The following is a 15432-nucleotide window of genomic DNA, read 5'->3' as shown; positions in this document are numbered from 1 at the left end:
GATAGCTTTACCGCATGTGTGAAAGTAGCCTTAGGGAGCTGCCATACAGTTTTTTTCTTTACTATTGTTCTGGCTTGTAAAAACACCAGGAACTTCTGGAGCATTTTCTAGGGGCCTTGTTTTTTTCCTTGACTTTTTTTTCACACTGTAGAGAGGTCTATGGGAAAATGGCTGAAAACAAAAGTGAGACCTAGAGCATTCTGTGATAAAAAAAAATGCAAATGACCCAAAAACCATAACTTAAGGTCGGAAAAAAAAAACACTACAAAAAAAGCATTTTTGTTTTACTTTTAATATTTCACATAGACTTCCATGCAACATCTGGACCTGGCGTTCTTTACCTAAATAAAGCTGCAAAAATGACAGGCACCAAAAAATGCTAAACCCCTAAAAACGCCAGGAAAAAAATGTGTGACACCAGCCTAAAGCCTCATGCACACGTCCGTGGAACACGGACCGTGTGATACCGGCGTGGATTTCTTCTGAGTGCAGGAGTGCACGGCGTCATTGGTTGCTATGACGCCGTGCGCTTCCTGCTGCCGCTGCAGTACAGTGATACACTTGTATAGATCACCCAATGACGCCGTGCGCTCCTGCACTCAGAAGAAATCCAGGCCGGTATCACACGGTCCGTGTTCCACGGACGTGTGCATGAGGCTTAACGGTGTTGAAAATGATAATCATTAACAAGTCAATCTCAAGTAATGATTGTTAATCATAATTATTATGTCTGTGTTAATAAAGGGATATGCCACAAATGTCAGATAGGTGTGGGTCCCAACTCTGGAACCCCCTCCTATCTCCAGAATGGGGCCCCTAAAGTTAAGAAGAGAGCACCTTGCATGCACAGCTTTCTCACCATTCACTGTTATGGGACTTCCAAAAATAACCAAGCGAGTGTGCTCAGTTATTTTCAGAGGCCTTATAGCAGTAAGTGGAGAGCAAGCTCTGCAAGTGCAGCCACCTTTGGGACTTGTGGACATTTTTGGAACTTCCATAGCATTGGATGGTGTTCGCAAATGCATGACTGCTCTCCCTTCTTTTCGAGGCCCAGTTCTGGAGACAGGAGCAGGTCCCAGAGGTGGCACCCACATCTATCTGACATTTGTGGTATAGCTTAGCGATATGCCATAAATGTTGAGATAGGACAACCTCTTTAAGTCTCATTTATAATGTGGGACTTTTTAAAAAGTCACAAAAAAGTTGCATCTCCATGCCAGGCAACCCCCTGCTGTACTTTAAGCGAGATAGGTGTACACCATATCACACTTGCGCCAAATATATTACTATCATAAATTTGGCATAACCTCAGAAAGCAAAGACACACTTAAAACAGACGCCAAAACCAAAATAAATTATAAATTCCCCCCTTTATTCATTAAAAAATTTGAATGCATTCCTCTTAAACTGCAAGTGAAAAAGATCAAAAAGCTGGCAGGAGAGATCCATTTAAGGTAAACATATTTGAACTTTCCCCAGATGCCCACCAATGTACAACAGCCATGCCCATAAGTAAGCAATGACCTCACCAGCGTAAACAGCGCAATATAACTGTCACATCAAGTGAACCATAAAAATTTTCTGAGCATGATTGTGCAGCAATGACATGGTACACATTGTGAAACAACCCTGCTTTGCGCAGCAGATGTAGTTCTCATACAGAGCAAAGGAGCTCCAGAATACCAGGGCATGGAGTCCGTTCTTCTGTCAAAGAGCAGGCTTACATACACTGCGTAAATTCTCTGTGCACATGGCACTGCTGTGTGCATGAAGCTTAGGCCTGGGTTCTAAAAATCCAGTTGGTGCACAAAAGTGAGTTTCTACAACGTGGCTTTTGACTTATGTTCTCTTTACGTTGACGTCTGATTAGTCTTGATGTATAAAAATTAGTGAACACAAAAGTGGAGCAGCTGTCTATAGCAAGCAAAATCATCCTGCAGTCCATGCGCCTGACCAGAAATCTACGACATCTCAGAGCGGCCGTAGACTTCTGGCTTCATTTACGCCAGAAAACGGGCGCACATGAAGATAAATTTGTTGCAGTGGATGGCCACGCCCCCTCCCCACCCTTGTCATGCCCTCTTTTTAGAAAAGTGTCAATGACGACAAAAAAGGGGAGATGCGACAATTGCACGTGTGACTTTTTAACACCACTTTTCATGCATAAAGGGAATGACAACTCTCCCCCAAAAAGATTTATCGTGCTCATCATTTATGATCCTTTGCTATACTTCAAGAAGATTCTGCAAAGGAGTGTTGGAGTGGGTTCACACATGTTTTTACTGGCATTTTTCTGCATTTTTAGCTGTGTTTATGCTGGGTTTTTTTTGTTTTTTGTTTGCAGTAAAAACGCCAGCTCTAGAAGGTTAGCTATGGATGTTTTTGTCTTTCTGGCTTCTTTTCATCTTTTCACCCTGTGCGCGCTATGGGCCTGAACAATCTCCAGTGTAAAATGAAGGCAGGCGCTCGAGCACCACATAGAAAGCCTCGCCCTCTTCACCCCCCCAAGTAGCTCTGCAATTGGAAGCAATCTGTCCTAGTCATATTCTAGGCCAGTAATAACCATTCAAAAAGATTTAATATTTTCTGTAATGGTTGGCCGATTGCAATCTTACCTTGTCAGGACAGTGTCATAAATATATATTTTTCACATTTGTGAAGTGCATGTAAAATACAAATAACATTATTCAAAACTAAGCAAAACTTATTACAGAGGAAGAATACAGCTACGCAAAATACAAATGTTTATATTGAAATCATATGGCCTCAAAAACTCAACGCCTATTCTAGATGTCGTCTTCTGAACATGAATGGGCTAACTTCAAAGGCTCTACACCGACATCTATTCTACTTTAGAAAAATCACATTCATTAAGGGTAAGATGGAGTTTTACACGTCATGCTGACTTTCTACTTCTCAGCAAAGTGACAGTCCGGTTTTAGGAAGAAAAGTTATGTCATTTGAGACAGATTGGTTGCTAGGGATACACCATCATCTACAACCTCCACAGCAACCAGTCTGCTAGTAAAGGAAGGTTTTGTCTTAAAGGGGTCATCCCATGAAAAATATTCTATATTTTTAGCACCTACATCTAAATAATTTTGTAGATGCATGTAATTAAAAATATAATATAGCCGATAAAATCTGTCTGTATGGCGCCACCTGCTGTTTGCTCTTTTCCTTATTTATATGTCCACCTTAATAAGGTGGACGCACATGTTCAGTTTAAATCTTCAACTGCCACCAGTTGTATCTAATGTTTGAAGCTGTGACAATTAAGAGCTGCAGCGGAAAGGACATGTCTTCTGAGAATGGACACACACCCTTGAGCTACGTACCAGCCTGAAAAGAATCTAGCAGTGCAACTGGAGTAATGAATGGGGGTAGCTCTAAATCCATGTGTGGTACAGGGCATGTTCTAGCTTTGTTCAAAAGATATTTTCATGTATTATATGATGTCCAGTTTTAATTTTTTAATTAATAATGGGATAACCCCTTTAAAGAAGCGCATATGAATCATAGAGAGAGGTCACCCCCACCACTCAGGATTCCCTCTATTAGACCAAAAAAAAAAGGAAAATGGTAGGCACTCCAAAATATTATTGATGTTCTGGTGCTCGGTGGTAGGGTAATCCTCTGCTAGAAATATCAAAAATTACCATGGCACTCAGAAATTAAGATGCATTTTCACTTTTTTTCCATCCAACATGTTATGTTGACATGGCCATGTCAATATAACAAGTTGGATGCAATAAAAAGTGAAAATGCATCTTAATTTCTGAGTGCCATGGTAATTTTTGATATCTCTCTATGAGCCAGCACACAGACACACTCTCTAAGAATGGCTCCTGCTCTGGCATGCTCAAGCTGTCTATGTACAGTAATTATTTTTCACCTTTAAAAGTCACCACTATACATGATGTCCGACTGGTCTCAACTTCCTCCATCAAGTACAGTTGGTTGCTATACTTTCTGGCTTCCTTTCATGTCTAGAGCTGACCCTTTGACTCCCGTATAAAAATTCCTTTAATACTAGTCTAGGATTATACTAAGATGGACATAAACATACAGATTATTCAAATAAACTCTGACATTTTTCTATAAATTATCACAATGTTTTACTACCATCCTGACTTTAAATCCAGTACTGGATTGCATATGCAAGAAACATATCCCAATGTGTCCAAAAACCTTGTTGAGTGTGCAGAATAGGACTTGGTCACTGCTCAGTACAGTGATTTTAATGTATATACAATGGCGAAACAATGTTCTGTGACACATATGAAAACATAGAGAAAGTCCAACAATCTACATACAACATTCATTCATATATAAATATAAATATGAATATATAAGCCTTCAGAAGGTCAGTCATGATTCCAAAAATGTACCCCAGTCATCCTTTCCATTGAGGCCCACTGTATACATTCATTGGGTTAGAATTACTATAGACTTCAGATGAAAGAGACTTTGTGATGGTTGGGCTTTCCTTTGCCCTAGTGTGGACAAATATTCCATTTTCAGTCCTTATACAATTGCTTATTTCTTAGCTCATATGGTGGATAGGAGTTTTCTGCTTTTAGGATAGGCTTGTGAATGTAGGGACCGCTGGTCTCAGAAGCAAAGACCTTTTATCACATTCTCAATCTCAGTGTTTCGGTTAAGATCTGGGGATCTAAATGCAATGTCCTAAACTAATTTTAACTGTAAATCAAACTCAGCTTCATTTTCCCGCAGCACACATTCTCTCCAGTCATCGGTTTTCAAGGTGGATGTCAGGTGGAACAGATGTTAAAGATGTTGGCTGGCTGATGGAACTGTTGTGGGCTCTTGTGCTTGGTGTGTTTGTGGTTTTGGTGCTTTTCATTGCCAGCTCTCTCTCTGTTCGTGTACGCCTGTAAAATTACAAGTAAGAATACATATTCACTAATATATACAAAAATACTATCGAGGAGATAGGTACAAAGAAAAACTGGCTTGGTTGCCTATAGCAGCCAATCAGATTCTACCTTTCATTTTTCAGAGCTCCTTTGGAAAATGAAAGGTGAAAATGAAAAGTTTTTCTTTTCACCAGTTTTGATAAATTTCCCCATGCTAGATGCATCAACAGTAATATTACTATTACATGTATAGCAGATGTGGGGTCTTTAAATATGGTGCCAGCAAGTACCTACTGTTTTACACAGCAGACATCCACTGGCAGGGTAGTATTTGATTGACAAAACTCTGATCATGGACATTCAATCTCTCAGATCCTGTGGTCAATTGTGACCACATCATCTGAGCAATCATTTAGAGGGAGAGGGCTCCCTCCAACGACTTAATGTCCATTGTTTAAACTGCTTTGGAAAATGAAACCTGCAGTGTGATTGGTTGCTCCTTGCAGTTTTCTGTTAGTTTTGATATATGAGGCAGATTTATTAAATTATATTATTGACAAGTCTATTTCCTCACCTGTAATGATGTATAATGATCCTTTCTCTAGCCTTTTACTTGTAAAAGAAACTAACAATCCTTCCCTTTGAGGAGATGAAATTAGCATTTTATGTAATTCCTTTTCACAAGGGCACCTGCGTTCAAATAAGGGTTCATGCATATAGTCGTGTTATGGTTCTCAGGGGCAGACACAGACAGCAAAGTGCCCCTGTGCTTTATGGCAAGGGGTACACCTAGTCTTTCTGCTGTCAGAGTAATCAACAGAATTAACAGTGCGCTACTTGAAAGGGGGGCCCGTGAGCCCCCCTGTCTTAGGGGTTCGGTCACAACTGCAACCCCTATAGCTAAGCCACTGAATTGTGGCAGTGGCCACACAAGCAGGAGCGTAACTACCATAGCGGCAGACCATGCGACTGCTATGGGGCCCAGGGCAAGAGGGGGCCCAGTTAGGATCACCTCCTCTTCTACTGGGGGTAAAAACTTGGTCAGGACTCTACCCTCTAAAGCAGGGGTGGGGAACCTTTTTGCTGCTGAGGGCCATTTGGATATTTGTAACATAGTTCGGGGGCCATACAAAATTCTCAACTTAAAAATTTGACGCCTATATTTGGTTAAACATATAAGTGACTTAGGGGTAAGTTACAGAAATTGCGCTTCAATTAAAAACATCTAGAGCGCTGTATTTTTGCAGCACAAAATGGAGCCTGCGCTATATATTACAAATAGTACAGGCGCCATTTTGACCACACATTGCAGTCTTATATTTAAGTTGAGAATGTTATATATTTAGTTCTTTATTTGGCATTAATGGCAGCCAAGCTCATCCCAGAGGGGTCCAGAGAGGGGTTCACCCAGTTTTCACTCTTCCTGCCACTGTCCCTGACTCTTTCTTCGCAACTGTCTCTACCTTTGTCCCTTTTTCAGCCTCAAATCAACCTCCTATCAGACCCTCCCCAGCAGATCAGACCCCTATCAGACCCTTCGCCTCAGATAACACCTCCATCAGACCTCCCAACCTCAGATCAGACCCCCATCAGACCCTCCCATGTCTCATAGTCTCAGATCAGCCCCCATAATACCCTCCCTAGCCTCAGATCAGCCCCCATCAGACCCCCACAGCCTCAGATAACACCTCCATCAGACCTCCCAACCTCAGACCAGACCCCCATCAGACATCCCAACCTCAGACCAGACCCCCATCAGACCTCCCAACCTCAGATCAGACCCCCATCAGACCCTCCCTAGCCTCAGATCAGCCTCATCAGACCCTCCCAGCCTCAGATCAGACCCTCATCAGACGCCCCAGCCTCAGATCAGACCCCCAGCCTCAGATCAGACCCCCAATAGGCCCCCCAGCCTCAGATCAAACCCCTATCAGACCCCCAGCTTCAGATCAGACCCCCAGCCTTCGATCACACCCCCCATAGGCCCCCAGCCTCAGATCAGACCCCTATCAGACAACCAGCCTCAGATCAGACCCCATCAGACCCCATCAGACCCCCCAGCCTCAGATCAGACCCTCCCCACCCTCAGATCAACCCCAATCAGACTTCAGATCAGACATTTAAAATAAAAAATAAAAAAATAAACTTACCTCTCCAGCTTCGGACGGCACTGCCTCCTGGCAGATTCACTTACCCTCCTTGGTCTTCTTCCTGCCGCGCTGTACTGTGACCTGACAGCACACAGCATCAGGTCATAGTGCCCATCTACGTGCACTACGTCCTGACACTGTATGTGTCAGGTCACAGCGTGGGGCCGGAAGAAGACCAGGAAAGTTTAGTACAGCTAGCAATGCGCTGTTCTAACCTTCCTGTGCCTCCCGCATGCTAATGACGACTTCCATAATGGAAGCGGTCATTGGCATTTTCTGGCAGGGGGCCCCACCCCTGCTCTAAAGGAACAACTTTTAGCAAATGAGGCAGTGGAATAATGGCCCATGGGTCATTGAAAAGGGGGTTAGGCAGAAACCCTTCTGTCCTGTGTGGGGAGCCTGGTTTGATCTTTGCTATGTGGCCCTTACTTCTCTATGAACGCCACTGCACACAAGTATATCTATATAGTTCATGGTTTAGAATGGGCCCCCTCCCACGCTAGGCCCTTGTGCAGCTGAACCGGCTGCACAAGCGGTATGTCTACCCCTGATGGTTCTGTACCTCTACAACACCATACAAGTGTATGGGACCATACTGTATCTTCATATGCTTTCGATTTCATATAAAGAAGTTTTATTTATTTATTTTTTCATTCCATATGACTCTGAAAATTGAGGCATGATCCATATTCTCCCTAGAATATCTTTAGAATGAGCCTGTACAGCAGCGCAGAGCCCATGTGGCGTCATAAGACTTTTGTAAGGACTGCTGGCTACATGGCTACTGCCATGTACATGAAAAATACCTACTATTTGTATATTAATCATCCATCACTTTCTACCTTCCTAATATATGACCACTTCCATTCACTTTTCACATATACAGTACAGACCAAAAGTTTGGACACACCTTCTCATTCAAATAGTTTTCTTTATTTTCATGACTGTGAAGGCATCAAAACTATGAATTAACACATGTGGAATTATATACATAACAAACAAGTGTGAAACAACTGAAAATACGTCATATTCTAGGTTCTTCAAAGTAGCCACCTTTTGCTTTGATTACTGCTTTGCACACTTTTGGCATTCTTTTGATGAGCTTCAAGAGGTAGTCCCCTGAAATGGTCTTCCAACAGTCTTGAAGGAGTTCCCAGAGATGCTTAGCACTTGTTGGCCCTTTTGCCTTCACTCTGCGGTCCAGCTCACCCCAAACCATCTCGATTGGGTTCAGGTCCGGTGACTGTGGAGGCCAGGTCATCTGGTGCAGCACCCCATCACTCTCCTTCATGGTCAAATAGCCCTTACTTTCAAAGTTTTCCCAATTTTTCGGCTGACTGACTGACCTTCATTTCTTAAAGTAATGATGGCCACTCGTTTTTCTTTACTTAGCTGCTTTTTTCTTGCCATAATACAAATTCTAACAGTCTATTCAGTAGGACTATCAGCTGTGTATCCATCTGACTTCTCCTCAACGCAACTGATGGTCCCAACCCCATTTATAAGGCAAGAAATCCCACTTATTAAACCTGACAGAGCACACCCGTGAAGTGAAAACCCTTTCAGGGGACTACCTCTTGAAGCTCATCAAGAGTGTGCAAAGCAGTAATCAAAGCAAAAGGTGGCTACTTTGAAGAACCTAGAATATGACGTATTTTCAGTTGTTTCACACTTGTTTGTTATGCATATAATTCCACATGTGTTACTTCATAGTTTTGATGCCTTCAGTGTGAATCTACAATTTTCATAGTCATGAAAATAAAGAAAACTCTTTGAATGAGAAGGTGTGTCCAAACTTTTGGTCTGTACTGTATAGTAATCAACCCACTAGTAGATACTATCAGATACAGTCCTTGCATGTCACATTTCTCTATATGATTTACCTGTTATACATCTTGAGGGTGACCAGTACCAGTGAAAATATTATAATTACACCGACCACAATAGCAGCAACTATTGCACCAGCACCTGTAAGAGAAGCAGAACAAAAGCATCATACATACCATATACCATCCATATACCATGACAGATACTCTGAACATCAGAAAAGCTGAAACTTTAGTTATTTTCACCACTGCACAAAGAACATGCGTTTGTGGGATCCAACACTTTGATCCAAAACAATTGCTTAGAATTTAGACATTTCGACACCCCAGAGACATGGGTATATGTCTGAATATTGGAGAGAATACTAGTCATTGCAATGGCTACTTGGAATTCAAGGTTGCGCCTGGCTTGCTGGTAATTCAATGGGTGTTCTTTTGACATGACGTTGGGGCGATTGACAGTTCAGATTACGATAAATTGAGCAATTTGCTATAATATATCATATAAGATCTCTTTGCTGCCAAACTATGACAACCTGCCATTGTTTTCGGTGTCCTGCCCATGTCCTGGTGTTATCACACTGCATTTATTAAGGTCAAAGTTATGCCCATATGAATTGTGATTTCTTGGTTTTAGATAACAGATATGATGCAATGCATGCCAAGATGCAACGTAATTATGTGTTAACGACCATTCTGTTGTGTAATATGGAATATGTTAGGAAATAGAATAATAGATTTTATACATTTGTTATGTAAACAGGCAGAACAATAGGTGTAACGTGAAGTTACTTGGCCCCTATGTAGGTTTTGTGCCAGTGCTTCCAAACTCTTATGTGGCATTTAAAACAACGCTGTCCTTTTATGTGGCAGATAGGCTAGTGGTCCTCATTGGGCAATAGGGACTTGGGGAGACTTCAACCTTTACCTGGTATGCATCTTAAACCAAGTGGTTCTCCTCTGGCTGAGCAAACACAACACCTTGCTGGTTTCCAATTACATGAAGAACACAATTTATACCTTAACCTACAGAGCCCTGTCCAACTCCACTTATGGCATGAGTATATTACTAATCTACAACTACTACCCTATCTTCCGCTCTGCCCAATAGCATCACCCCTTTACTCCCCTAATCATGACTTTACTCTAGAACATGTCTTCTGTCCAGGGTGATCCAGAACGTGTCCATGATTTTCTTCATTTTGCAACCTAATCTCCTCTTACCAGTTTCTAATCTGCCCTGCCTCAGCATTAGGGCTCATGCCCACGAACATAAGGGCTCGGTGCCAGTATTGCGGGCTGCGATCTTCAAGATAAGGCCAAAGATAGGACATGACCTATCTTTTGCAGAACCGAGACACGGATCGAAAGCCCACAGAAACACTACGAAGTGCTTTCAGGTCCTGCACCGTAAAAGATAAGACATGTCCTATCATTTGCCATATATTGCAGATTGCGGACCCATTCAAATTAATGGGTCTGTATCCCCAGCACAGAGTCCACACGGCATTGCGGACCGTTATTTGCTGTCCCTAGTACGGGTATGGAGCCCTTACATTCGTGGGCATGAGCTCTTAAAGCTGCTTACTTATATTCCCCTACCTGATGTGTCTACCCCCAATTCTTTACACACTGTAAGGTCTGCTAAAGATTTAGGCCCTGATTTATCAAGATCGGTGTGTGTTACGCCAGCCTTGATAGGGCCCTGCGCCACCAGAGGAGGCATGTAATAAATTATCTTCTTCCTCCGGCTCTCTGTGTGCCAGAATGAAATCCATGGCAGCTTGAAGCTGCCGTCAATTTCAGTCATTATATACGCCTGTTTCTGAAGTAATTAATGATGAATTAGCCAAGGCCAATGGCCCTGCCATCACTGCGCCCTCTCTCTGCCCTCACCACGCCCCTTTTCGTAGACTTGGCGAGGACGGCGTAAAAAGCAGATTGCGACTAGAAAAGTTGCAAATCCTGTGGAGTCATCATGTGTATAATGTATTGTACATGCATACTTTATGGAATCATCATGTCTATATTGTATTGTACATGTATACTTCATAGAATCAGTATGTGTATATTGTACTGTACATGTATACTTCATGAAGTCAGATCCTATTATAGGCTGTTTGTCGAAATGTGCTATTATGTATTACAGTAACAGTTTTTGTATAAGAATTTTGGGGTGGCTGCATGTAAAAAGGCATAATTTCAAGTTAGGCTACTTTCACACTTGCGTTTTGGGCGGATCCGTCATGGATCTGCAAAAACGTATCCATTACAGTAATACAACCGCATGCATCAGTCATGAACAGATCCGTTTGTATTATCTGTAACATAGCCAAAACGGGTCCGTCATGAACTCCATTGAAAGTCAATGGGAGACGGATCAGTTTTCTATTGCGCCAGATTGTGTCAGAGAAAACTTATCCGTTTCAATTGACTTACATTGTGTGCCAGAACGGATTAATTTGGCTTAGTTTCGTCAAGCGGACAGCAAAACGCTGCAGGCAGCGTTTTGGTGTCTGCCTCCAGAGCGGAATGGAGACTGAACGGAGGCAAACTGATGTATTAGAGCGGATCGAAAAGCCAAAACGCGAGTGTGAAAGTAGCCTAATAATGCAACGGGCGCCTCCCTCTAGGGCAATCTATATAAAGCGTCCCAGGTGTAGGAAATGCCGAATAGTGTAATAGTGCGGTCCAAATGTCTCTTTATGCGTGTCACGGTGCTCCTACCTGGATACCACTGGACCCCAGGCTTTGGCTCCGAAGCAATAAATAGGGGGAATAATTGAGGAATAAAAGAATTACTTGAGGCCAGACCTTGAGATGGAGTTCAATGTCAGCTTTACTTGAATAAACGTTTCTCCAAAATGGTTTACAGACTTTGTCTTGGTTCCAGCAGGCTTTAGCATGAAACTGGCAGGCAAACTCCACTCTGATATATCTGTTTCTCTCTGACTCTTCTGTACTGACAGGCTGGCTATATAACTCAGCTTTTTCTGTATGCTGCACTTCTCTCTTTGGTCTGACTTATGGTTATGCCAGGGAACTTTCCTCCTGGCTCCTGAAACGTCAAGCTTTGGCCTCCATGGCCAGTAGAGATTAATGTGCAGTGGCTGGTGTGGGCCCGTCCAGCAGAGATGTGCCCCTGCACACCCTTCCCCTAGCAGGGGGTAAACTAGACTGACTAGAACTTCTGCCCCACCCTTCCTGCAGGAAGTAGGACTTGACCACCTCTCTCCAGAGAAAGGGGGGGGGGGGGGGTTAGAATGGAATTGTTCCATTCTATATAATGACAGCTCTGCCCGGTTTGCTGCCACCTGCTGGTGAACCAGGCATATTACATGTTAACATAACAGTTGCATAACAAAATAGAAATGCACATTGTGGAGGACCTGGAATAAATACAAAAGATAACATGCGGTTAGACCAATAAAGAAAGTAGCAAGGCGCAGAAGTGGTAACACCACTCTGGGGTGTTACAAGAATCGAAAAAAATAATATTAAGAAAAGTATATACCAATGCGTGGAAGGGGAAGTCTGCCAGATATCAAAACATACAATTGTGCCAAATAGCACAGTAATAATTATACTTACTCTGATAAAGAATATCTGCCTGTGACTTTGCCGTCGTATTTACCGGAGATAGTGTTGTGTTCATTAATTGAGGTGTTGTTGCCATGACAACTATGGAAAAAAGAAGTCCAGATAACATTGAAATACTGTATTTGTTGTAGATTAATGCACAAAACCAGAATTTACTTTTTGAGAATGTAATTGCAGGTATAATGTAGTTATAATTTCCATAAATATTAGTCAAACAACAGTCCACATGGTAACTGCCACCGAGATGCTTGGTCTAGACATATGCCCAGTGCATGTTGGCATTCTCACCGTAGATACTGGTAAATCCAGCTAAAATGTATCCTCTTCTTAGATGTAAATTCAAACATTCTTTTTCATGAACAAGGCAAAGTGCACACAATGTTTGAGCTGTACATTTAGAATATTCACCAGGATGTACATGTTACATGTATTCATTGGCACCCATTTACTAGGAGGCTAAAAGAGTGTCCCTTCTGGCCTCCCTCTGGTCGGTATTTGTAAGTATACCTTTTTTTTAGCTGCATTGAGAAGTGCAGTGTACTGAATTTTTCTATACATGGGGCCAATGCAAAAACATGTACATCATGCAGTATACGTTTTTTACAAAGAGAGCCTATTGTTGACAGATTCCACTGTATGGTATCTCTCATAGATCCATGTTAGATATACATCAAACTGAAGGCTTAAACATTGTGTATACAGAGCCTTACAGATTGACAGCAGTTACTATACTGTTAGAATGTCATTTCTGTGTTCATATAAAGGGATACAGTAATGCTGTGTATGATGTCTTCAATATAAAATGTCCATAGAAATCAATATGAATATACTGAATGCCTGAATCTTGCTGTTAGACAGAAATCTAAAACAATTCTAGGACATTTTGGAATCCTATTAGTAAAGTTTGTATGTACCATATTTTTTTCCACCAGGGGGCAACACAGTCTAGAGGTAATATTGCACAGGACTGTCTGCTATATTATCATTATTTAACTGGCAAATGAGAATATGTTGCACTTCAAGAGGTTCTCCAGGACTAGTAAAAGTTGCTTTTTTCCAAAAGCAGCCCCACACCTGTCTACTGGTTGTGTATGGTATTACACCTCAATCCCATTCACTTCAATGGACCTGACCAAACACAACACAAGGACAGGTGTGAGGCTGTTTTTGGAATAAAGCAGACATGTTTCTAATCTTGGACAAACCCTTTCATGAAACCCTTTCATGAAACCCTTCTTCTCATTCACATTTATCAGTCTCACTTAAATGCAGTCATTCATTATTTAGTAGATACTTCAAACTAAGGCTACTTTCACACTAGCGTTCGGAGCGGATCCGTCTGATGTTTCATCAGACGGATCCGCTCCGATAATGCAGACGTTTGCATCCGTTCAGAAAGGATCCGTCTGCATTATTACTTAGAAAATTTTCTAAGTCTGAAAGTAGCCCGAGCGGATCCGTTCAGACTTTACATTGAAAGTCAATGGGGAACGGATCCGCTTGAAGATTGAGCCATATAGTGTCATCTTCAAGCGGATCCGTCCCCATTGACTTCCATTATAAGTCTGGACGGATCCGCTCGCCTCCGCACGGCCAGGCGGACACCCGAACGCTGCAAGCAGCGTTCAGGTGTCCGCTCACTGAGCGGAGCGGAGGCTGAGCGCTGGCAGGCGGATGCATTCTCAGTGGATCCGCCTCCACTGAGAATGCATTAGGGCCAGACGGATGCGTTCGGGGCCGCTCGTGAGCCCCTTCAAACGGAGCGCACAAGCGGACACCCGAACGCTAGTGTGAAAGTAGCCTTAGTTGCTTCAATGCAGTAGACCTACCAAGTTCAGAGTGATGCCTATAAAATGGTTTACCAATTTTTATGTGAAAAAACCCCACTGATCAACACAAATCAGTGGACCATCATCCTAACAGAGCTAATAACTCAACATCAGTGCCTGACCTCACTAAGGCTAGGTTCACACCTGAGCGTTTTACAGCGCGTTCCTACGCGCTGTAAAACGCTCAACAGGCAAAAACCAATGTTTCCCTATGGGCATGGTTCTCACCTGAGCGTTTTACAGCACGTACGAACGCGCTGTAAAACGCCTTACGCCCGAAGAAGTACAGGAGCTTCTTTGGGGCGTATTGTCGCGCGTAACACCTCTGTTTTTCATTGTACGCCTCTGTGGTCAATAGCAAGACCGCGCGTACAACGCCTCTCTGCTTGAACAGTAAACTGCACCAAGCAATATCCTATTGGATTACATGAATCTTGCACCCAACCCAGAGCATTAAGAGTAGCTGGGTTCCTATATCATGAAAGCAAATTCATAGATGGTACAACATAACTCAACCAATGGTGTGGCTAAGACATGAGTCTTGTGGTTTCCAGGCATCAAAATTATGAGAATATGGTCTACTAAGTACAGGTGAAACTCGAAAAATTTGAATATTGTGAAAAAGTCCATTTATATCAGTTATGCAAATTAAAAGGAATTGCATTATTGCAGCTTAAAATTTTAATTTTGTGAAAAGGTTCAATATTCTAGGCTCAAAGTGTCACACTCTAGTCAGCTAACTAATCCATACCCCCTGAGCAAAGGGTACCTGAGATTGTGACTTTGGGGTTTCGCAAGCTGTAAGCCATAATCATCCAAATTATAACAAATAAAGCCTTGAAATATCTCGCTTTGCATGTAATCAGTCTATCACATATGTTAGTTTCACCTTTTAAGTTGCATTACTTAAATAAATTAACTTTGCACGATATTCTAATTTTACCTGTATTCTAGTTTCACTTGTATGTTATTCAATATTCATGTTCTATTTTGCTATGGCATTTATCATGTAGACAAACTTAAAGGGGTTCTCCGGGAATTAAGAAAATTAAAGTACTTAAATATTACTTCATTATAAATATATTCCCAAATACCTTACATTAGTTATAATGGCTTGTTTTGTCTGAGAAGCAATGATTAGGAGAAA

General features: G+C 42.1%; 1 protein-coding gene across 1 annotated transcript in view; it reads right to left on the bottom strand.

Annotated features, from left to right (window-relative positions):
- Window positions 1-616: 616 nt before the first annotated feature.
- The window catches only part of LOC120995345 (non-compact myelin associated protein), an 88746-nt gene continuing 73930 nt past the window's right edge, over window positions 617-15432 (bottom strand). The window contains exons 2-4 of the mRNA XM_040424487.1: window positions 12448-12537; window positions 8914-8998; window positions 617-4895 (exon numbers count right to left, since the gene is read on the bottom strand). Coding sequence (XP_040280421.1) covers window positions 4754-4895; window positions 8914-8998; window positions 12448-12532 — 312 coding nt within the window. The 5' untranslated portion in view covers window positions 12533-12537 and the 3' untranslated portion in view covers window positions 617-4753. The remainder of the gene's footprint in view (window positions 4896-8913; window positions 8999-12447; window positions 12538-15432) is intronic.

The sequence above is a fragment of the Bufo bufo genome, chromosome 3, assembly GCF_905171765.1.
Source record: "Bufo bufo chromosome 3, aBufBuf1.1, whole genome shotgun sequence".
Classification (NCBI taxonomy): domain Eukaryota; kingdom Metazoa; phylum Chordata; class Amphibia; order Anura; family Bufonidae; genus Bufo; species Bufo bufo.
Note: the sequence above shows the minus strand (reverse complement) of the source record. Positions and strands in the feature narration are given on the sequence as shown.